General features: G+C 39.9%; 1 protein-coding gene across 1 annotated transcript in view; it reads left to right on the forward strand.

Annotated features, from left to right (window-relative positions):
* LOC117551047 (inositol 1,4,5-trisphosphate receptor type 1-like) overlaps positions 1-23,359 on the forward strand; it is a 64,831-nt gene that overhangs the window by 1,661 nt on the left and 39,811 nt on the right. Inside the window, 21 exon segments of the mRNA XM_034223714.1 lie at positions 2,741-2,811; positions 10,656-10,765; positions 11,315-11,401; positions 12,141-12,299; positions 12,993-13,091; positions 13,828-13,911; positions 15,384-15,530; positions 15,712-15,807; positions 16,049-16,093; positions 16,857-17,011; positions 18,655-18,754; positions 19,072-19,232; positions 19,334-19,475; positions 19,659-19,817; positions 20,718-20,890; positions 21,351-21,470; positions 21,903-22,097; positions 22,256-22,507; positions 22,593-22,734; positions 22,833-22,986; positions 23,066-23,256. Of these exon segments, the coding sequence (XP_034079605.1) occupies positions 2,741-2,811; positions 10,656-10,765; positions 11,315-11,401; positions 12,141-12,299; positions 12,993-13,091; positions 13,828-13,911; positions 15,384-15,530; positions 15,712-15,807; positions 16,049-16,093; positions 16,857-17,011; positions 18,655-18,754; positions 19,072-19,232; positions 19,334-19,475; positions 19,659-19,817; positions 20,718-20,890; positions 21,351-21,470; positions 21,903-22,097; positions 22,256-22,507; positions 22,593-22,734; positions 22,833-22,986; positions 23,066-23,256 (2,842 nt within the window).

The following is a 23,359-nucleotide window of genomic DNA, read 5'->3' on the forward strand; positions in this document are numbered from 1 at the left end:
GTGGTGCCATCAGGCATCACAGACGTCGCTGCCCACCATCAGGGACATTATGTGATTAAGTGGTCTGGATGAAAGTTTGCAGTTTATCTCACAGACAAAGCTATGGGCAGTGGGAGGCCTTTGAAGTGCTGCTTTGGCCATGGCTGACCCCGCCACTGATAGTGATGGGAGAAAAGGAAATGTAGGGGTGGAGAATGTATGTGTGTGTGTGTGTGTGTGTGTGTGTGTGTGTGTGTGTGTGTGTGTGTGTGTGTGTGTGTGTGTGTGTGTGTGTGTGTGTGTGTGTGTGTGTGTGTGTGTGTGTGTGTGTGTGTGTGTGTGTGTGTGTGTGTGTGTGTGTGTGTGTGTGTGTGTGTGTGTGTGTGTGTGTGTGTGTGTGTGTGTGTGTGTGTGTGTGTGTGTGTGTGTGTGTGTGTTGTGTGTGTGTGTGTGTGTGTGTGTGTGTGTGTGTGTGTGTGTGTGTGTGTGTGTGTGTGTGTGTGTGTGTGTGTGTGTGTGTGTGTGGTGTGTGTGTGTGTGTGTGGTGTGTGTGTGTGTGTGTGTGTGTGTGTGTGTGTGTGTGTGTGTGTGTGTGTGTGTGTGTGTGTGTGTGTGTGTGTGTGTGTGTGTGTGTGTGTGTGTGTCACAAACCACTCATTTACCCACACAGTCGCATCATTGTTTTGTTGGTTTCGTGAATTTGTTTGAACTCCTATTTGGAATCAAATATAAAGCAGTAAGGAGGGGTACGCACATTTCACTATTCAATTCAATTTTTGGGATCATGGTTCTATTCCCGATTTAAAATCAAATCTCCACTCAATAAGGATCTACTTTAGTCTGCTTTGCGTTTATAAAGTCTGTGCGGCAAATTGTTGCATGAAAGCAGAATTACAGTGTGTAATTGTTCAGGGAGCTTTTACAATTTAAAAAGATGTATCAACTGTCGAAACACACAAAGGCCAACCCAAGACAAAACCTAACATTTATTCATGCTAAACTTGCACAAATAAACACTTTTTAATAAAACATTTTTAGTATTGCTCCATTTAAAGTGATTTCAAGTGTTACAGGTTATGCAAAAAGCCTGTTACTCAACATGAATACAATTCAAAGGCTTCGACTGGCTACCTTTTGATTTGACAGGAACTTTCCAATTAAAAAAATGATTGTTATTCATGTGTTTATTCAACAAATCAAACGATAGTGCTTGACACTACTTCGACTTGGGCAGTGGTATCCATCAGTAGCCCCTTTACAAAACGACATTTTGTAGAGGGTTGTGAATCGATTAAAAAACTTTCATTAAATGATTTCCCCCCCATGCAACAAAAGCACTTTTGAGTTCAAATGGTAGGTGCCGTCTCATGTGTCCTGCATCTGTAAAACTATCAGGGAATCAGCTAAGCGTCCAGGACCACCCCTGCTCATGAAAAATGGAATGACCTACAGCAAAGACTGAGTCACTATAGAGAAACTGTGGCCTTTCTCGAGTTTAAGCTCTTCCCACGTACACACTCTCTCACACACACACACTGTACCAGCGAACATATTTACAAAACTGTCATGACAGATTTGGCCCGGGGCCATCTATTCCACGCACAACCACCAACTCAGCAGCATTCTCCAGATCTTCTGCCCTTAGAGGAGGACATAATTTTCCAAATAGAGAAAGCTCTTTGAGTATTTCAGCTTCTTTAGCGGAGCAGCATTTCCAGCTCCTATTTGGTTACTGGGTCTGTAAGAGAGCTAATTAAAGATACAACATGTTAAATATGCTGTTGTTCAGTGAACCCTCTACAGAACCTGTCTTAAGGTGTAAATGAGTGTTCCTAACTGGATTAGTTATGTGCATCATCCACACATTGGATGATCGCACACGCTGTATGTTTCTTCTTAACATGCCCTTATATTTTCTCACTCTTTATTTAAGTCTGCAGCCTTGTTCCTTGAGGTGTACAGACTGGAGCAGTAGACAGGTCTGTTTGGACAACTGCAGACATTCCCCGGGAAAAGGCCTGAAATGGATGTGGGATTTGGCCCATGTCCAGACGAGTGTTATTCTAAGCCAGTAAAAGTTCAATTTGTCTCTAGAAAATCTAGCCTGCCCAAGGGTCATCTAATCCCAAATGATTTCATTATTGTTTGGAGGCATAGGGTATTAACATGCTGCAGCTAGAGCTCTCAATGAAAACAGCAGCACCAGTAGAGTTTGTTTACATACAAAAGCTTTTTTTGGAGAACTTTTGTGTATTGGCCACTCCCATGTTTAACAATCACCCAAATCAGTTTAAATTGAAACCTTCGTGATCTGTTTTCAAATAACAAACACAATCTTAATACATCTCTATAATTAGTTTTAATCATTTTTTCAATCATGCTTACTAAAACCTTAAATGTATTTTTCTTCAGTCCAAAATCCTATAAAGCTATTCAATGTACTATTATAGAAAACTAATAACACCACCACATATTCACATTTGAGAGGATTATAGGTTATCAAAAGTGGTTGTAGTTCAAGTGTTTACTTAAAGAATGAAAAAACATATTTTACTATGAGAAGCAGCTTAGTGGGCCATCAGTGATTGGTTTCATTCAAAGATAAGACATTAGAAACATATTGTACCTTTTTATTTTCAATATGCTAAACAAAATTCACAGTTAAGAAATACAGAACGCGGTTTACCATTTTCTGTGAGTGTGTCTGTGCTTGTGTTTCCTGCATGTGATAACCAACGTTATCCCGTGTTTATATCCTTAGTTTGGTGGATGATCGCTGTGTCGTCCAGCCTGACGCGGGGGACCTCAACAACCCTCCGAAGAAGTTCAGAGGTAAGAGACTCAGAGTCCCTTCCTCTCCTCCCCCTGAGGCCTGACATCATCACACTAACTGCTGACTGTTTATACTGTGGCTCTGTGAGAGAGACGCTGCTGAATCTGTTATGCTGTGTTTCTTTGGTGACAGCCACAATATCTCTGTCCACTGGACTTCAAACAGGGCTGTTAATGGTGTGTGTGCATGTGCGCATGCACAAGCATCCATGCATGTGTTTATAGCTGTGTGTTCGCTTGCATCCATTGCTTGCAGAGGTATAGAGGCGGATCAAGAGAATCAGCTCTGATGTTGATTTGTTGGAAAACATCATGCTTGAAAGGCTGCTTTAAGAAGAAAAGACTTAAGATGTCTTCATGGGGGAACCCGCTATTTTTAGCTCCCATACAGGAAGTGTAACTCATGACCCTCGGTTCTCAGGCTGGGGGTTTATATCTCTGGGGAGAGGCCTGGCCCGACTTTATACAGAGAATAAGAGTGTATTAAAGGCAAGTCTAATTTATCGAAGAGGTTCAAAAACAGAACTTTTTCTGGTCACTGCTGAATGAATATTTGAGTAAAGAAAAAAGCAACATCAGAGGATTGTTGGCCGGTGAATGAGGTCTGTGGGTGAATGAAATCTGATAAGTTTAGAAAGTATGTAAAACCAAATGTAGTTTTTCATCAAATCCGTAGGCCATGTGTTTTATCAGTTTGACTTTGAAGCTTGTTGGAGAGTGAGCATACCACACACACTTTGCATTTAGGATGCCTTCTGCTGTCTCCAGACTATAAAGAAGATTGCACCATATTTAGATAGTAGAAAGCTTTGATCGAAGCAGTGTCCACTCAGCTCGGTTCTTCAGTGGCTCTTTGGTGTCCCGGGACAGGTTATCTCCCCCTAGAGACAATTACTGTCAACACGATAAACACAGGCTGCAGACTGATGCCTCCACCTCCTGCAGCGACATGAAGGACGAGTCTTTCACTCTCTGTGTATGCCGCTGTGTTTCAGATCTGGACACAAAGATGGGAATACATGTCAGAAAAGCAAGCCAGCAGTGTCTATACCGGTCTTATATCTGTAGATGTTCTTCTAAACCATGTTCCCAGTCATCCAAGCATAACAATGTACAGTTTGAGGTAACGTTCATTGTGTTTTCTCAGACTTTATAAAGGCTCTAAAACCATACAATCTAGATGAACTCGTATAGAAATGTAAAAGTGTAGGCTGAATATTTGATATCTTAAATAGTTTTGTGTATTAAATTGCAGTACTCAGAACATTTCATTTGCAATTTAGTTAGTTTAGTTTATTTTATTTTTTTCATGCGTGTAAAACCAAAGAAAATACAAATGAAACAAAAGATGATACAGACATGATACAGTACTATACAAATGAATGCATAAGATACTAAAGGGACTTAAGTGTGGTAATAATATCGTGGGTCCCCTAGTTCTTTGCCTTAACTTGGACACCATTATAACTGTTTAAATCATGCACTATCCTAGTCTTTAGAGTTGATTATTTTATTTTGTGTGACAGCACAACATGTTAATAGGGACTAGGGAGCTTCCTATTGGCTCGCTACATACAGGAAGGCTTTTAGTAATCACTTTGCCTCATTTTATCTTCTTCACACCCACACTAGGTTTCCCTCAAGTCACTAGTAAAGCTCCTCACAAGTCACAGTGCACCCAAAGGAAAATGTGACCAACTGCAGTACACAACATGTTTGCCAAATTTAAAATGATTGCTGGATATTTTAGATATGTGTTTTAAAGTTGTGCTTCCTTTTTATTTTATTAAACTTCTTCAATATCTGTGCAGCAAAATAAATGTAGTTAAAGTTGTACATTAGAGAGTTGCCTTTTAATTGTTTACGTGTCTTGACAACACACTTGAACATAAGCTATGAGTGCTGTTAAAGTGGCATTGGTAATTAATTGGCCACGCCAGCTGGTGTTGACCAGAAAAAGCCTTCATGTCATTGTGAGAGGCTTCTGGATGTCTACCAGTATAGGTGAGGATAAGTTCTATAGTAGCATATGGACACATTGAGGTGGTTGTAGTGAAGCCATAAATAGTTTGTTTGTTAATAAATATTTTCATTTTGCCAGATAATAATAACTTAACATTAAAGGGCAGTTCCTTGATTTTATTCACACATTTCAGTTTACTCCGCATGGGAAGTACTACTTCAACAGGCCGGCAGGAGGATTGAATGAAAATATGGTTTTGTTTGCATTACGGCATATTTTAGTAAATGACAGTTCTATAGTAACAAAAAGTCACAATATCTTAAGAGCACCGGTGTTTTCTTTTTGTTTCCCCTCCATCTATCTCCCTTTCGTCCCCCAACTTCATGAAAGTGCAGCTCCAAATAAATTGCTAGAGCTCCCCTTTTAAAATGGCAATGCTTATTTGATAATTGTCTTTTTGGCACAAGTTCCAATTTTCTGATTCCATACTAATTGCATACATTTTAATCTCTATATTATATTGTTGCAGTTTTTATTTAACAAACCAAAATACTTTATTATTTCATCATACAGTAGATTTAATTTCACAGAAGATATTTTGAGATGTCCTTTTGTGTAAAACCCAGGTGTAAATTCACAAATGTATTATGTTGAAATTTGATCAGGCTTCTTCAGTTTCAGGGAGCCTGGTTTAGTGCATGCTGACTCGCCATCTGACTCTCATGGCCTACTATGACACTTGAATAGAACAGAGCCATCGTTAATGTCATTAGCAACCTGTGTTTTTACTGCTGTGAACTGTCAAAATGTGGACTCTGAAAACAGCTGATATGTTCACCATTGAACACTTACCAGACGCAGACTTCAGAACCCTGCCGCCAATTAAGCTTCACAAATAAACTACAAAATGTATCTTTTGTATGAGTATAGCTGTGAACAGGGCCTCACTTTATAGATTGCTTTGTCGGACATTTTTTTTATTTCAACAGCACAATGCAAAATCAAACCTTATTTTTGTACAGTTGCTGGCTTTGTTGTGTTTCATGTTTACATACTTTATATGCAATGTAGTTTTACAATAAAGGAAAGGGAAGGATTGTGGTGAGGTCGTGTGAGGAAATGTACTTAATTCTATCTTCGGAACTTTTCAGCAGTGCTGTAGTACAACATTGCAAGTGGTTTAATAAAAGTAATAAACCATAAAAGCAGTGTTTTTTTGAGAACCTCATTTATGTGACTTTTGAGGAAGTATTTGCCTTACTGACTTCAACTTCCCATATATGACCCTTGAGAAGTGTGAAAAGTTAGTACACCCAAACAAGAAACAGGGGTTTTCCTGTTTAAACATCCACAAACACAGTCTGGCTAAGTGTTCTTACAAATCTGTATTTTGCTCTCCAAACTTCTTTGGGAACTTCTAAATTGGTTCTCCTGTTCCTCCTCATTTGGGAGGCCCCTCAGCTGTTGGAGAAGGACACAGTTACACAGTATAGTGGACGCCAGACTAGCCATGTCCACATGCAGGGCCTTATACTGTCATTGCTGAGGTATGCATAACATTTCCTCCTAATGTAAACACAAGCACCCTCCATAAAATCACACTTTCACTCCTGTAGTCTGAGTGCATACGCAGGGTATTATGAGCCTTGCTTTGTATTTCAAGCAGACTGTTTTTGAAATGCCATTACACACTGAGATTGCACACACTGAGAATGCAGAGTACACTGAGCAGCAGTCAGCACATAATCCCATAATACATATATCAGTTTATGCAACCTAGTAGTATTCATAATGTTGTTTATTGACTTATTTATTTGATAGGCAAGGGGGAAAACAATGAGGTTGTATTCATTTACAAAATATTTGACAATGCGAAAATGTTGATTTTAAAGCTCATAAATCAAAAAAACGAATCAAAAAGAGGACATCAAAACATATCCTGTTATCCAGACAGAGCTGCTTTTCTACATATTTGTTTTTGAACTGAAACTCATTGCTGAACAAGTAACATGTGAACACCATTATAGTGGACAGCATCTCCTTTGTCCTGGCTTTTCATGTGTCTTGTGTTGCTTATTTTCTCCTTCTTTGTTAACCCACTCCATATCTCATCCCCTGCCTTAATCTACTCAAATGGCTGTTGCAGGTACACAGAAACATTCGAGCCTCATAAACCACAACAATCTTTGTAACATGAACCTCTTGACCCCACCTCTCAGCCCAAACCACTGTTGCTGTCAGAGCCACACTGCAGGTTCATTTGAGACAAACACCAGCAACATCTCTGTCTTTAGTCCCTTCCTCTGCTAATGACCACATATATTGCTTTCCTGGGAGCAGATAAGTCTTGCAGGATACAGGGAAGCTGTAGTCGGTGGACCAATTTATTGTCTTAGATGCACTACAAGTGATTAGTTGCTTCCTCCATAATATCTCCAACAGGATAAGAACTTTGTTGCAAATAACAGTTTACAAAAGCCAGATCATTGAGGATATTGTTGATTTTACACTGTTTCGAAGTAGTATTATGCAATGGGTTTGTCTAGGTCTCTGTCCAGTGGTGTTGGTCGACAACTGCAGATTAGCTCAGATATCATAGAGAGGTTCATGAAGGCTCCCTGCTTCTCTCTTATTGTGGACATGTTGGGAGTTCTGTCTGAGAGGATGTGCAATATATGCTTTTATGACAGGTAGAACTGATAAAAGACACATCTGCACCATGCTTTGTTTGCTTTATTGTCTACCTTTCAGAGCATACATCCTGCAGTATGAGGGTGCCAGACAATGTAGATGTAATTACATTTTGATCTGAAACCATGACCTTATTATTTTGTGTACCATTGTGAATTGTGCAGCCATGTGTTGACACAGTAGCAGTTAACACACACAATTGAAAGCTGTTGTGTGTGTTAATCTTCTTACAGTATCACATTATTGTGGCAGTTCTTATGTTTGATTAGCTGTTCTAGAGGTGAATCATCTCTGTTGACTTAACATCTTCTCTCAGTAGTTTTTACGGTCGCCACGGCTACAAGCATCTTCCTCTTGATCCTCTTAAATCTGGTGAAGTTTGGCAGGGAGCGCAGGAGTTTTTATTAGCTTTTTGTTGAACTTAGCACGTCTACAGAGCATGTGTAAGGGATCTTTGTGGGTCATCTGCAGCCCTTGTTAAATAACATTCAAAGCAGTGTTGCAAGATATCACAGAGACATCCCTTGAAAAGATCTACAAACTTAGTTATTCCTTCATTGATGTCAGGTTTTTTACTTTTTTTTACTCAGTTAAAACCAATATCATTCAAATATTTTTCATCTCTGAGGTTTACTTCTGGAAAGTCCATTCTGAATGTGCTCTGAAAATATATACACTAAGAATTAAATACAGAAATTAAATAAATCTGTTTTATATTTTCCTTAAATAATCCCAACAAAGAGGGAGGAGCAGTGTCGTTGACAGTTTTTTTTAAATAAGGGTAATTATTATTAACGCATGACATCTTTTCAACACGCTTCATCCTGCTATCATAATTCATTTCACATACTGACCAGTAATGGATCAAAGTCCTACCTAGTCATGCAAATGCTTGATTGTGCATCACTTTGACTGCATGTATGTGAGCCGAGCACATGGTCCTGAATATGGGAACATTTGGAGCTGTATTTGCAGACTTAAAACTTTGACTCAAGTACTGCAGGCCTAGGCAATATGGCAAATATCCTCCTATCCTTTTATCTCCATAATGATTTATATCACACTATATCATGCTTTCTGTTAATCCTAAGGAATGTATGACTTGGTTTGGCTTCAAAACAGTCAAAAACAAGGCTACATTAACTTAGGTTAGCCTTTGTCAGAGCATGCGGGCAGCTGGTATCAAAGAAAGCTTTGTTTATGATCTAAAATAGATATTTGAGTGACAAATAACATGGTGGTTATGGGCTGGAGGTTTGAGTCGTAAATGAGTGTCTTAAGTTCGAGGAATGTGAATGAATCATTTGAGTTTTCTGCCCTGTGGACTAGCCCCACCACTGCTCCTGTCCAGTGACCCCAGAAGGAATTCTTAACCCAAATTTCAGTTTTACGGAATGGACATATTTTTCTCGCAGCTGACTGTGATTAAAGGCAAACTCTCTGTCACCCTCTGCACTCATATGGCAGCTGTGATTGTGTTTTTAGAGTATGATAAAAACATCTCTGTCAACTTACAGGGAGTCTCACTCGAAAGACAGAACTTTCCAGTGTGTGTTGATTTGTATTTGCTGTTTCACTTAGTTTAATACAGTTCTGGTGATAATTTACTTGAGTTTCATGTATTTGTGTGAACATACTATATGTGGGATGCACATGAACACAAATATATTCAGTCAGTTCCTTCTTCCCTTAAGCCCTCTCTCCATTTCACATTCTTTCACTCTCTTCATGTCTTCATCATTTCTCTTTCACTTCCTTTTCCTTGTTGTCCTAGCCCTATTTTATGTCACACTAAAGTAAACCTCGTCTTATGAGGGGGCTGTAAGGGGGTGAGATGAAGATTTGCAAAATAGAGACCATTAAGTGGGAGCGGGAGAGTGGTTTGTGAAATGGATAGAGGAATTCAAAAAGGAGAAGGAGGGATGACTAAATATCGAGTGTGGAAGATAGGGAGTCCCCACCCTCTTCTCCCGGCCTCTGTCATCCCACTCCCCTTCTCTGGGCTGGCCTTATTTGGTCATGTTACTGCGGCTACAGCAGGAGGAGAAAGAGAGAGAGAGAAAGGGGGAAGGATGAACAGATTGTTCTTTTTTCTACTTTTTTTTAACCTCTCACAATAAAGAGCTTTGGTCTGATGAGTGGTGAAGTCAGAGGAAAGCCAGGACTCAGAGGGAGGAGTCGCTGATGGGCAAAAGTTTAACTCTGCAGGCAAAATGTCACTGTAGTGAATCGAAAGCTAAACTAAACTCTGCCTGTTTAGTCTTTGTGTGCTTCAGCTGCAGTGGGTAATGGAGAAGAGGAACTATTTTCAGAAGAGGAACTCTGTTATGCTAAAACTGTGTCCACATGCAAATAGTAGGCCGTTATCCCTCCAGGCTTGTTCTGTGGTATCTACATGTATGAAAATAAGCAGCACAATCAGAGTCCTGCTGATGACGGCAACATCTCACGGTCCCTGTGGTCACAAACATTGACTGAACACAAATAAAAAATACACACACACACACACACACACACTCTGAGGTAACTGTGTTGCCTCATTTAAAACAGTTAAACCACATAATACTGTACATGTATATCATGAGCACACAAATACAATAATGTACATACAAACACACAAACACATGCTTGTGTTACTCATTATTCCTCCCCGATTAAGAAAATTCCTTAAGAGAAATTAATATTTGATAAAAGTGCACGTACGCACAAACCATGCATGGATGTGTTAGTGAGCAGCGTGTAGAAATAATGTGTGTTTATATTGTTTCGTTATTAGATCTTTGAATACATCACTTGACATGTCAGAGAGGGGTCCTTTTATAAACTCAAGCCTGTTCTTTCTTTTTTGTAGATTCTCTGTTTATTCTACAAATCTTGTATCATCTTGTTATAGCGACTAAGCTGTTGTTGTGATCCCACGCTGTGGCACTCAATATACTCTCATTCACCGTGCAACAACATACACTATTCTTATTTCTGTTTTTCTCTTCTTTTGATTTAAACACACCCCATCTCAACTATAAACATCTTCCCTAAGATATTGTCAAGGTCTCTGTTTCTGTCTATCTATTTATTTGTCTTGAATCTTGGTTCTTCTTCGTGTATGCACCACTTTTTTACTCTATGTAGTGATCTCGATCTCTATCCATGCAGCTTCATGTCTGTATTTATTTTGTCTCTCTGTCTCCAGACTGTCTGTTCAGACTGTGTCCCATGAACCGCTACTCGGCGCAGAAGCAGTTCTGGAAAGCGGCGAAGCCTGGAGGAAACACGGACACGGTGCTCCTCAACAAGCTCCATGTAAGTGAAGTGACGACATGTTCACCTCTCTGCAGACAGTAAGCCACAAAGACCTGTCCTCGGGGCTAACAGGGTCAAGAGACCACACACATATGAAGAAGTAGAGTACGTTAGGTTGAAATTAAATTATCTGCACAAATGTTTACTCTGCAATATAGTTTACATTTGTACCTCAGTTAATAAACATGATAACTTTGTAACCTGCTATTAGAGTCCTTTTATAGATATCTATGAAGCATTTCACTCCTTCTGCCCTCTCTGTTCTCTTTCTGTTGCATTTCAATACCATTTAAAGCAATCTGTTATCGGACCAAGCAGTCATAAAATGGAGGATTGCAATCCCGCCCGTGTTTCCATAGAGCCAGAACTTTCTGTTAAAGCCGTCTGTTGAAGCATACGTTTTTGTCTAAGAACCTTATTACTTCTGCTTTGTTTAACAGCCCACAGATCAGATTACTTGCTACTACTGTACAGTGAAACTGGTTTATGTGAACAATGCTGCTGGTCTTGATTTGATTCTCCTCTTTTTATCCCATTCTTTCCTTCCAGCATGCAGCTGACCTGGAGAAAAAGCAAAATGATTCTGAAAACAAAAAGCTGCTTGGAACAGTAATTCAGTACGGGAATGTCATTCAGGTTGGTTTCACTGGAACAGTCCTCATGTTGTTGGCATTTAGTCAGATAAACTTTGTTTAGACTTCCACACAGTTGGAGGTGGGTCGGACAGGCCATCATTTGAGGTGATTTTTATCATAGCTCTTATCTTGAATTTGAGATATGCCTCAACATGTTAAGCATGGTCACAAATGTTAACTTGAAAATTAAAAAAAGGAAAACCATTCAAACACATATTCTAGTATTATTATTTTGGGAATGTTGACATACTCCCAAAGCAAAATAAACAAGGCCCAAACCTCCTGGAATCACAGTCAAACCACAGATTAATTTGATACACCCAACCACAACATACCGTATGTATGTACTGTACTGTGGGCTTGTGCGTTGATCTGCAGTCAGCATGTCACTGTGTCTGTGGGCAGGACACTTCACCCCAAATTGCTCGTTTGGGGTGAAGTGTCCTGCCCACAGTATTGAATGTATGAAAGTCGCTTGTGTGACATATAATGTAATGTAACATCGATGACATTCATAGTTTATTAAGTAATGGCTTTCAGTGTAGTTCTGCAGGAAGTCGGTGTTATTTCTTACATGTTGTTTGACATTAGTTAATGAAAACGAACAATGTCAGTCCATTTCTAAGAGTGCCTTTTTAAATACAAGCTCATGATCTCACCATCAGAATCACTTACTTCTTAACTTATATTTGAACATTTGTTTGTTTAATCACACACTGTATCTTGTTTGATCTGCTCAGCTACTACACCTGAAGAGCAACAAGTACCTGACGGTGAACAAGCGTCTGCCTGCGCTGTTAGAGAAGAACGCCATGAGAGTGATGCTGGACACCGCTGGAAACGAAGGCTCCTGGTTCTACATTCAGCCTTTCTACAAACTGCGCTCCATCGGGGACAGTGTGAGTCATCACATGTAAATGCTATCGGAGTGGTGCATTGTGGAGAAACTGTTTTGTATGTCAATTATATCAGGCCAAGCAAAGGACTCTGATTCATGGCTGAGATTGATAGGTATTTTCGGTCTTTAAATATATGTACTTTTTTTAAATGTGTGCAACCTCTCTGTCATGAAAATCCTAAGTCTTCTTTACTTAAGCTTCAATGTGAGACATCACATGGAGCTCTGCCAGCACCCGATCAGGGTTTTCCTGATCACAAAGCTCTTGTTGGCAGAGGACAAAATGAACCACGGAAGAAGTCGGGCTTCTCTGCTAAACTCCTCTTAAATTAGGTATGGCCTAAGCAGGAGGCCGTGGACAAAAACAAAAGTTGGAGTCACTCCATACCTGCTGAGAATAGACAGAAGACAGTGACATGCAAATGGGTATTGATGCTTGCTCACTCTTCAGAGGTTCAAGGTTGACTGCATTACTGTAATTGAGTTTCTACTCATTGTGCTTTCAGAGTAGACCGTAAATGCAGTTAAATAAATGTAATTAAAACTGAATGAGATTAAATAAAAATACAGTGCAAGTCCCTGTTACCTTTGGAGCAAAGGACCGATGAGTTGAGTATGTACATTATTGCATGGTGTTTTCGTCCAGCATCATGATATTTATAGCTTCCCAAAACATTTGTGTGTGTGTTTGCAGGTGGTGATCGGGGACAAAGTGGTCCTGAACCCAGTGAACGCAGGTCAGCCTCTCCATGCCAGCACACACCAGCTCGTGGATAATCCGGGATGCAATGAGGTTTGTTCTGAGATGCTGCAACTCATCTACACTCCTCAAATGCTTTCATGTGGAAGCGCCGCGATCTAATTATAGCTTTTTTTCTCATAACCGCTGCTTGGTTATTAGCTGTTTGATGTGAAATACTAAAGCACTGTTTCCCTGCCCTTCGCATTTAGCATAGTTGTGAACTGGGCTACAGCTTACTCTGCATCTTGAGAGATGTCCTGTTTCTCTCTCATAACTGTAGACTGCTCTGAGCTACTTTAAAATACATAATATCAAAGTTCCTTTTTAGAAACACAGAGAAAGCGAATTCGGTTTGGGGCAGTTGTGCAATTTTTGCTCATAACCATGATTGATACCGACTTATTTATTCCTTATTCAAGACTCCACAAGCAGTTTAAGTAGATGTGAAATGGGAGTAATGTAATCACAAATCATTAATGTTTATGATATCAAGTGGTTACTCTTAACAAAGAAAGGAAGTAAAAAAATTTCAAGGTCGGATTTGACTCTCATTCTTTACAAGTACATGCAATAGACGAGCCTTGAAGTTATAAATGACTGTGTATGCTGCCTTGGCTGTTGCTTGATGTGGAATATATTTAATTGTATTTATTTAGAAAACCTATGCATTTGAAGAGAAAGTTGAAGGTTTTCTCCTTGACAGTGTTTTAGCACTGCTCCTACTGTTCAGGACATCTGCCACAAGATCATACCTTCATTCATTCAAACTCTGATTGTTTTTTTGCAGGTGAACTCTGTCAACTGTAACACCAGCTGGAAAATCGTTTTGTTTATGAAATGGGGCGACAATCAGGAAGTCATCCTAAAAGGGGTTTGTTTCACAGTAGCTGCCAGAAATACTGATCTCATATGTTTTTAAAAACTGCGAGTTTCTTCCAAACATGTATGAAACTCGCCTACATTCTGCCATTTTCTTACAAGGGGTGTTGTGTAATGTCCCTCATCAGAGCTGAGTGGGCCGGTGGCCTGCTTTGTTTTCAGTTCAGTATTATCAGTGTGTGTGCTTATACATGAGATTATGTTGTATTACTTATTCAACAGCTTTCCATTAACGGCTTTAACGCCAAAAATAGCCGACTACAGTAGGTCTAACCCAGGGGTCTGCAACCTTTTTGACCAAAAGAGCCATTTTGTCCCCTTTTCCACCAATTTTTTTGTCTGGCGCCGCAAAACATATTTGATAGCTTGATGGCTTATAAAGTTGTATATATTGTTATATCATAGACAAAAACATTATAGAAAACTGTTTACCAGTCTAATAATAAACAAATAACTCTTATAAGGAGAATTTAAAAAAATGACACAGGCCTACTTTAAAATAAATTAAACCCAGCACTTGGGTAGTCCTCTGCACATTTGAAGAAAATAAATAAAATTAAAATGGGCCAACTTTGAAATAAATAAAACATATAGCTGCACCCTAGAAAGAGTTAACTGATTGAATTATGACTGAAGATCGTCAGCTGTCTTCCTCTTCCGTGTTGTTCCTCCAATACGTAAAGGCTGCAGCACCTTTGACAACTTCTCTGCACATATCAAACATACCGGTAAGCCAGCATCGTTTGCTGTGAAAGCAGATAACTCTAACCACGGCGAATTAAACCCTCTGTGTTCTTCCGATACTTTTTATTTTCTTTGATTTATCCATAGTTCGCTCATCGAGCCGGGGGTCAGGTTATTCATCTGCAAGAAAAGGCGCTGGCACGGGACCGTAGCAGGATATGATGCATATTTTAGTTTGTTTTTGTATGTGTCACACTATCACCTCAAAATACAAGATACGAAACATTTTCAACCCTGCAACAAAATATAGATAGTCCTACAAATATTTTCATTTTATTTCCTTCTTATTTTTGTCTAAGCTCAAGGGAGCCAGAGCAGAGGGCTTAAGGAGCCACGGGTTGCAGACCCCTGGTCTAACCAAATGGCCTCTCCAAAATATGAGTGATCTAATATAATTATTTTAGGAAACTTCTGGAATATAATAATAATACATGTTATTTGTGCTGAGAGGTACTCAAAGACACTTTACAGATATATATTACTATTAAACATGTATTTTAGAAACAATGCACCTAAAATATAAAACACACAAGGTTATTAACACGTTTAAAGATATTCTGAAGGGTTGAGATTTAAATGAAGATGGATTGGTGCATTGTTCTTACAAAGAATGTATCTTATATGGAAACACAACATTAAAAGTTGTTTTTTTCTCTGTAATGATTTGGTTTTAAAGTTAGGAATAAATATGACAGTAACACATGTTCTCCTCCTCCCCAGGGTGATGTGGTACGGTTATTTCATGCCGAGCAGGAGAAATTCCTCACCTGTGATGATCACAGAAAAAAACAATATGTTTTTCTCCGCACTACTGGGCGACAGTCAGCTACCTCAGCAACAAGCAGTAAAGCCCTATGGGAGATAGAGGTGAGGAAGAATTTTTAAGTTGATTTTGCCAATGGTGCTATGTATTGTACTGTGTGGTGAGGAAATTCAAAATGCTTTGTATGCCAGGGGTTAACATAAAATAAGCATCTGTCCACCACATCTTTTATATAAATTGCATGCATTGGTTTAATATTGGACTGCTTCTGTGCTTCGGTGTCAGGTTGTGCAGCATGATCCCTGCAGAGGGGGGGCCGGCTACTGGAACAGCCTGTTCAGGTTCAAACACCTGGCCACCGGACACTACCTGGCTGCAGAGGTCAGAGAAGCACAGACACTTTTTAACTCATTACAACAAGCCAACACATCAAACACTGTCAATATATTTTATGCATTTTCTTTGCGCTGTTCGAAGGCATTAACATTGCTCAGATGATATTGTAACTTGACTGTAAAGGGCCTGTAAGACCAGGGAAACATACATTAAAGTTACATTTTGAATGTATTGACACTAAAATAAGGAAGTATTCTAGGTTGTGAACTGCTCTGTGTTTTTGCAGGTGAATCCAGATTATGAAGAGGAGTGCCTGGAGTCCCGCTCCTCAGTAAGTGGAAAATATGAATATTGTAAAGTTACTTTAGTAGAATACATTTCCTGCTGGAGACTACTGCATGTCTTTTTGCAGCCTGTGGTTGTATTATACCTCAGTCACCGGCAGATGGCAGCCTTTCACCATGACTGCTTGCTTCTGCTTGGTGCTTCAGTCCTTTGCCACAGCTGCTCACATCTGCTCACATCTGCTCACATCTGCTCAAAGTTGCTCTGCTCTTGAGGTTATTCCCTCATTATAACATTTAAAAACAAAAACATTAAAACTTAAATTTGAGTATGGGTTAGGTCCCTTTCAAAAGCAAATAGCTCCCAAAGGATACTATTTGTATTTGAGCTGAGCCTAAAACAGGACTCAACTAAGTAAACCAGACTAGCCAGCCTAACTCTCATACTGTATATCTACAAGCCACAACAAATATTTTGCAGTGTTCAAATATTGAATTCTGGAATCTGGAAATGAATTAAAGGCGTTTAGATCATCATTTTCTGGCAACCATTTTTTACTTGGAGAATGATTTTTATCTAGGAAAAACTTCAAATAGAAATGTCATGTGTTCTTTTGAGAAACGGGTTCGTTGAAAATCCTTCAAATCTTTTTAAGGTTTAATGCTGTCACTGATTAATAACTCTTAAAAATCATGATACAAGTGTGCCAGATGATATCAGTTGCTGAAAATGAAAATCTCTGTCGTTTTAAAACTATTCTTTGTTATACCAGCTATTTATAATCATGCTCTGTTTGATCTTCCCTCCAGTTGGACTTGGAGCAGGAAGCGTTACGGGCTCGATTGAGAAATATCCAGGACAAAGTAATGTACACCCTGGTGTCTGTGCCCGATGGAAATGACATCTCCTCCATATTTGAGCTCGACCCTACCACCCTGAGAGGTGGGGACTCACTGGTACCAAGGTAGGAAGGCCGTAACCGTAAAGAAGTGTTTTTTTACCTGCTCAGACCTTTGTTACAGAGAAGAGCACGGTCCATCCCTGGTGTGTCACTGAAACCCAAACAGCAGCTACATTAGAGACTTCCATTGTACAGTTAGTCAGCTTAACCCTTAGATGCACGAGTGACTGGACCCTACACTCTTCCAGAAGTGGGTCTAAAAGGACCCGTATTAGAATAATATGTGTTTTTATGCCATTTTTGTCATTTTGGTTAAGTAAAATCACTTGTATAATATTTAGTATTATATTTTGGTTCACACTAGAAATATTTTACATTTCATTTTTCACTATTTATAATTGTAGACATTTTTTTACATTTTGAAAAAAAACGAAATTCCATAGAAAATGCATGCGGATCATTTTTGACCCACTTATGGAAGCTTGGGGTAGTAATACGAAAACTAAAATTTAAAATTTGAATGGCATGATATCCAAAACATGTTTTTTGAGGAATAGCTGGAATATGAAACGATAAAAAAATGTAATTACAAAGATACTTCAAGAAAACCACCTCACCGGGTCAAAAAATACCCACTTATGCATCTAAGGGTTAATATGTTTGCAATACTGTGTGTGTGTGTGTGTGTGTGTGTGTGTGTGTGTGTGTGTGTGTGTGTGTGTGTGTGTGTGTGTGTGTGTGTGTGTGTGTGTGTGTGTGTGTGTGTGTGGTGTGTGTGTGTGTGTGTGTGTGTGTGTGTGTGTGTGTGTGTGTGTGTGTGTGTGTGTGTGTGTGTGTGTGTGTGTGTGTGTGTGTGTGTGTGTGTGTGTGTGTGTGTGTGTGTGTGTGTGTGTGTGTGTGTGTGTGTGTGTGTGTGTGTGTGTGTGTGTGTGTGTGTGTGTGTGTGTGTGTGTGTGTGTGTGTGTGTGTGTGTGTGTGTGTGTGTGTGTGTGTGTGTGTGTGTGTGTGTGTGTGTGTGTGTGATCTTGGCTTGTGCTTGAGCAGATGTGTTTGTGCTTGTTTGTGGGGAAGATAAATGTATTTCGCATCAGTGACAAATTATGTTCAACAATGTGTTTCTTTGACATATTACTGGAAATAATTTACTTTGAATTTCACTAGAATAGTTGTACTGTAAGGCTGGTGATTATCCTCTTAAGTTGGGTTGAATTAGGCTTCACATGTGCACTCCCTGATAGACTGATCTAGCTCTACTCTGTCTTTAGGAATGCACTACAGCTATATTCCAATTATTATGTATTGCTCTCACAGATAATATTGTAACCTATCGTAGTCTCTCTTCTAATAAATGAAAGCCAAACATTGGTCTTTAAAATTAAAGATAAACCTGAGAAATTGAAGAGCCTAACAATAGTGAGAGAGTACTTTATCAAGTTTTCATGCACATTTGACCATTGTCGAAGACACTATTTATTCATATATTTTTTAACAAGGTGCCCATGAGACCTTACCATTTGTTGCTCTTTATTAGATCTGTATGTGTCTTCTCCAAAGACCTAGACACCTCATTGAGAATACTGCTATGTGTTCCTTGTGTGTTACTTATTTGAACACTACTTTATCAAGGGTCAGTATGTACTGTCTAGGATTTGTGCTACAAAACTATTGGAAATCATCAATCAATACTGTAAGAAATGTGTTTTCAGGAACTCCTACGTGCGCCTCAGGCACCTTTGCACAAACACATGGGTTCACAGCACCAACCAACCAATTGACAAGGAGGAGGAAAAGCCTGTCATGCTGCGTGTGAGTGACAGCTCATTTGCTCTAATATGCAACAGTATATCTCTAATAAACTGCAGGCAGCCTGACTCTGTATAGTGCTGAGGTGAGACCCTGTCTGGGTTAATGAGATGTAATAAGTCATCAAGTGAGGCATCAATAATACACGTCAGCTCTTTCCCTGTTGTGTAGTTATGGGAGTGTTTTGGAATTCGATTTTTAATACAAGTTCATTTTTTGTGATGGCAGTTTTAATTATGGGTTTCTACAGTATTTGGGAAATACATTTTAAATATAGCCCTGATTGAAGATAACATTGTGCATTACTTTTCTTATTTAAGATCGGCACTTCTTCACTGAAAGAGGACAAAGAGGCTTTTGCCATCGTGCCCGTCTCCCCCGCTGAAGTGAGAGATCTTGACTTTGCCAACGATGCCAGTAAAGTGCTGGCCTCTATCGCAGGAAAGCTGGAGAAGGGAACCATCACACAGAATGAGAGGAGGTAAAAAAGCAAAGTGGTGTCACAGTGTCAATTGCTAACAGAAAACTGAAAAGGGAAGTGTGTGTTTTCACCTTGTTCCCCTCTTTTCTATGATTATTCAGAGCGGTTACCAAGCTCCTGGAGGATCTGGTGTTCTTTGTTGTCGATATTCCCAACAACGGACAGGATGTTCTCGAGATAATGGTCAACAAACCCAACAGGGAACGACAGAAACTCATGAGGGAACAGAATATTCTCAAACAGGTAATGCAGTAGTATGGTTAATGTAATATTTGAAACTCTTTAAAGATTAAGGACATTTTAATTTGCAGATTTAACATCATACCCGCTTACCTACTACCCACTACCTTCTATCTGTATCAGCATGTTCTCCTTTCTCTAACTTCAGTGTGATTACATGTGTCACAACCTTATCCCTGTATTCAGATCTTCAAGCTGCTGCAGGCTCCATTCACAGACAGTGGAGACGGGCCCATGCTGCGCCTGGAGGAGCTGGCGGACCAGCGCCACGCTCCCTTCAGACACATCTGCCGCCTGTGTTATCGAGTTTTGCGTCATTCTCAGCAGGACTATCGCAAGAACCAGGTGAAGTTTGTCCGACCTCAGATCCTGCTTTATGGGCAGCGGAACTAAATAACATGTTTTTATGAGCAGCCATAGTTTGTGTAAAGGTACATTGCAAACTACCTTGATGATAGCAAGTGAAGAGGGCCTTTGCTTTGTAGCAGCTGTTATATGATGACGTGTAACTGAATCTCATATGTATTTCGCAAGGCTCACCAACTAATCACCTGAATCTCCTCCTAGAGCACCATTGTGTTCTTCTTAACCAAATATCTCTCAGAGGGGCGTGGGGAGGGGCTCCTTATTTTCATCTAAAGTAACAGACTGAGAATCAGCACTTTTGAAACAGGGCTGAAACAGAGAGGATTATGGGATGCTACAATGCATTGCAGCAAATAGGACCTCATCGGATCATGATCTGTTTGGTATTTGGAGCCAAACACTTCAGAGACATGTTTTGTATATAACTGAGAACGCTAATATATTGATGAAAAACAGTATAATAGGAGACCTTTACATGTTCTGCTAATACAAATAGACTGAGCCACACAGTGGTATGAGCTTGTCCTATGACAACTGTGTGTTGATATGAAAAGCAACATTGCCATTTCCCATGAGAAATCGATTCCTCTTAAACACATTATAATGTAATGATTACAGGGGTCATTTAATTAGCTTTATTAAGGAAGCCGTCTCTGTCTTTCTAAACATGCTCTTGTTTTACTGCATACAGATGAACAAGGGTCAACATTGCCTCAGTCAATATAAGTGATGGATAAAGACATAACAAGGTTATAGTCCCCCTGGAGAATGTAAAGAGATAAAGATATAGTGGCTTGGTAAATAATGACATTTTCCACAGTGTCTGCCGTCTTGTTTCAGTTTGTGCATGCTCAGACTGTTTTTCTGTCTGTCTCGCAGGAGTATATCGCCAAGCAGTTTCGCTTCATGCAGAAACAGATTGGCTATGATGTTCTGGCTGAGGACACAATCACAGCTCTGCTCCATAACAACCGCAAGCTGCTGGAGAAACACATCACTGCTGCAGAGATCGACACGTTTGTTAGTCTGGTCCGCAAGAACCGTGAGCCCAGGTTTGTGTGCTGTTTTTCTTCACAGTATGTACAACATTCACATGCTGATATAGGTATGAAGCCACAATAAACAATACAATTATTCGCAAGATAATGTGCTTATAGTCATCTTATTATACTCTGATCAAAACTGCATTTAGTTCTACACATGTATTCACAAAATATTCACCAATACATACAAGCAGAGGGTACACAAGAACTTCCACAGCCAGCAACTGACAACTAAAGACAATTCAATTTAACATACAACTTTAAGATGTGCACCTAAATTATCCTTTAATTGTGTTTTGAAGAGTACACAATAAACCTGTTTGCCATGGTAAATTGGTTCCTTTTTCACTCTGCAAGGAAATTACTGAATGCTTTTAAATATCTCCGGGACTTGATTTGATTTTGGGTTGATTTCCTTTTAAAAGCATCGTGGGTAATTACATTTAGCTTTTCTTGTGTTTGTGTCCAGGTTCCTGGATTACCTCTCAGACTTGTGTGTGTCGATGAATAAGTCCATTCCTGTGACCCAGGAGCTCATCTGTAACGCAGTACTGGATCCAGCTAATGCAGACATCCTCATAGAAACTAAGTGAGTAACCCCCCCCCCCTCTCTGCCTACACCTATTTATCTTTATTGTAGGCTAACACTTTGGCTCGACCAAAAATTGTTTATAAATGTGCTATATAAATAAAACTTGATTTTTTATTTTTTTTATTTTGATATCTCTCATCTGCATCCTAATGTCATTTAAAGATATTACCTTAAGCTCCAGAAGTAGACTACTCAATAATGTAGGTAATTGTTTACCGCAGCCATAATGTGATAATAATAAGATATCTGTATAGCAGTGCAGATGTGTTTACTAGGCTATTCCTATCCTTGTTTTTTATCTTGTTTTACAGCTTCTCAGGTTGAGTGCAAGGAAATTGGCAGTTGTTGTATCCTAATCTTGAAGCTTTTTTATTGATCTACTTCCAGCAGCCTTTTCACCAAAACATAAATAATCCCTTCTTCCTTCAGACTTGTGCTATCGAGGTTTGAGATTGAGGGAGCGCCGCTCGGGGAGAACTCTGTGGAGTCAGAGGAGGACGAAGAGGAGGTGTGGTTGTTCTGGAACGACAGCAATAAAGAAATCCGCAGTAAAAGCATCAGGGAGCTGGCTCAGGATGCCAAGGAGGGCCAGAAGGAGGACCAGGAGGTGATCAGTTATTACAGGTAGGTACTGAGATACTGCTCAACCCACACCACATCGGACTTGGCATTAATGAGGTGCCTCCATACTAGTAAATGCTGAATGGGTCACATGTGAAGGTAAAAACAAAATGATAGCTGTTTTTAAATGATAGGCCCCCTGTGTGTATTTGCTGCTGCAGGTACCAGCTGAACCTGTTTGCCAGGATGTGTTTGGACCGTCAGTACCTGGCAATCAACAAGATCTCTGGCCAGCTGGATGTGGACCTGATCTTGCGATGCATGTCGGATGAGGACCTGCCCTATGATCTGCGAGCATCTTTCTGCCGCATGATGCTGCACATGCATGTGGACCGTGATCCTCAGGAGCAGGTCACTCCTGTCAAATACGCTCGACTCTGGTCTGAGATCCCCTCAGAGATTGCCATTGATGAGTGAGTGATTGGACAGATGTACTGGATTGTTTGTTGAATATGTTGTGCATTGTTGATTATTTTATGTGTTGCTCTTTTGTTGTAGCTACGACAATGATGGAACATCTAAAGATGAAATCAAGGAGCGTTTCTGTGAGACCATGGAGTTTGTCGAGAACTACCTGAGAGACGTGGTGTGTCAGAGCTTCCCTTTCGCAGATAAAGAGAAGAACAAGCTCACCTTTGAGGTCAGCCTGGCACATTGTAATCTAATGTAATCTCACTCAGGTCATGTTTTGATGATGAAACCCTGCAAGCCTTTAATGAATCTGTTTTCCATGTTCAGGTGGTGAATCTGGCCAGGAACCTGATTTACTTTGGCTTCTACAACTTCAGTGACCTGCTGAGACTAACGAAGATCCTGTTGGCTATTTTAGACTGTGTCCATGTGAGCACAGCTTTCCCTTTCACCAAGCCAGACAAAGAAGATGAGAGTAAAGGTATGAACACCATGGCTGGCCTTTGGAGGACCTGTGTGTCTGTATGTGTTGATGTCTGTATGTGTGTGATTGTTTTCAGGCAGTAATGTGATGAGGTCCATTCACGGCGTAGGAGAGCTGATGTCCCAAGTTGTCCTGAGAGGAGGGGGCTTCCTCCCAACAACTTCAAACACCAGCTCCACTGGAGACAAAGTGAAGACCCAGACTGAGCCTGAGAAACAGGACATACTGGTCATGGACACCAAGCTCAAGATCATTGAGATCCTGCAGGTGAAAGACATGCAGTATTTGTATTGAATGCACGTGAAAGCATATAGTGCAGTAGATTCAGTACACATACTGTAGATTGCATACTCAAACACAATACTTCCAT

This window comes from Gymnodraco acuticeps, unplaced genomic scaffold, assembly GCF_902827175.1.
Source record: "Gymnodraco acuticeps unplaced genomic scaffold, fGymAcu1.1, whole genome shotgun sequence".
NCBI classification, from domain to species: Eukaryota; Metazoa; Chordata; class Actinopteri; order Perciformes; family Bathydraconidae; genus Gymnodraco; species Gymnodraco acuticeps.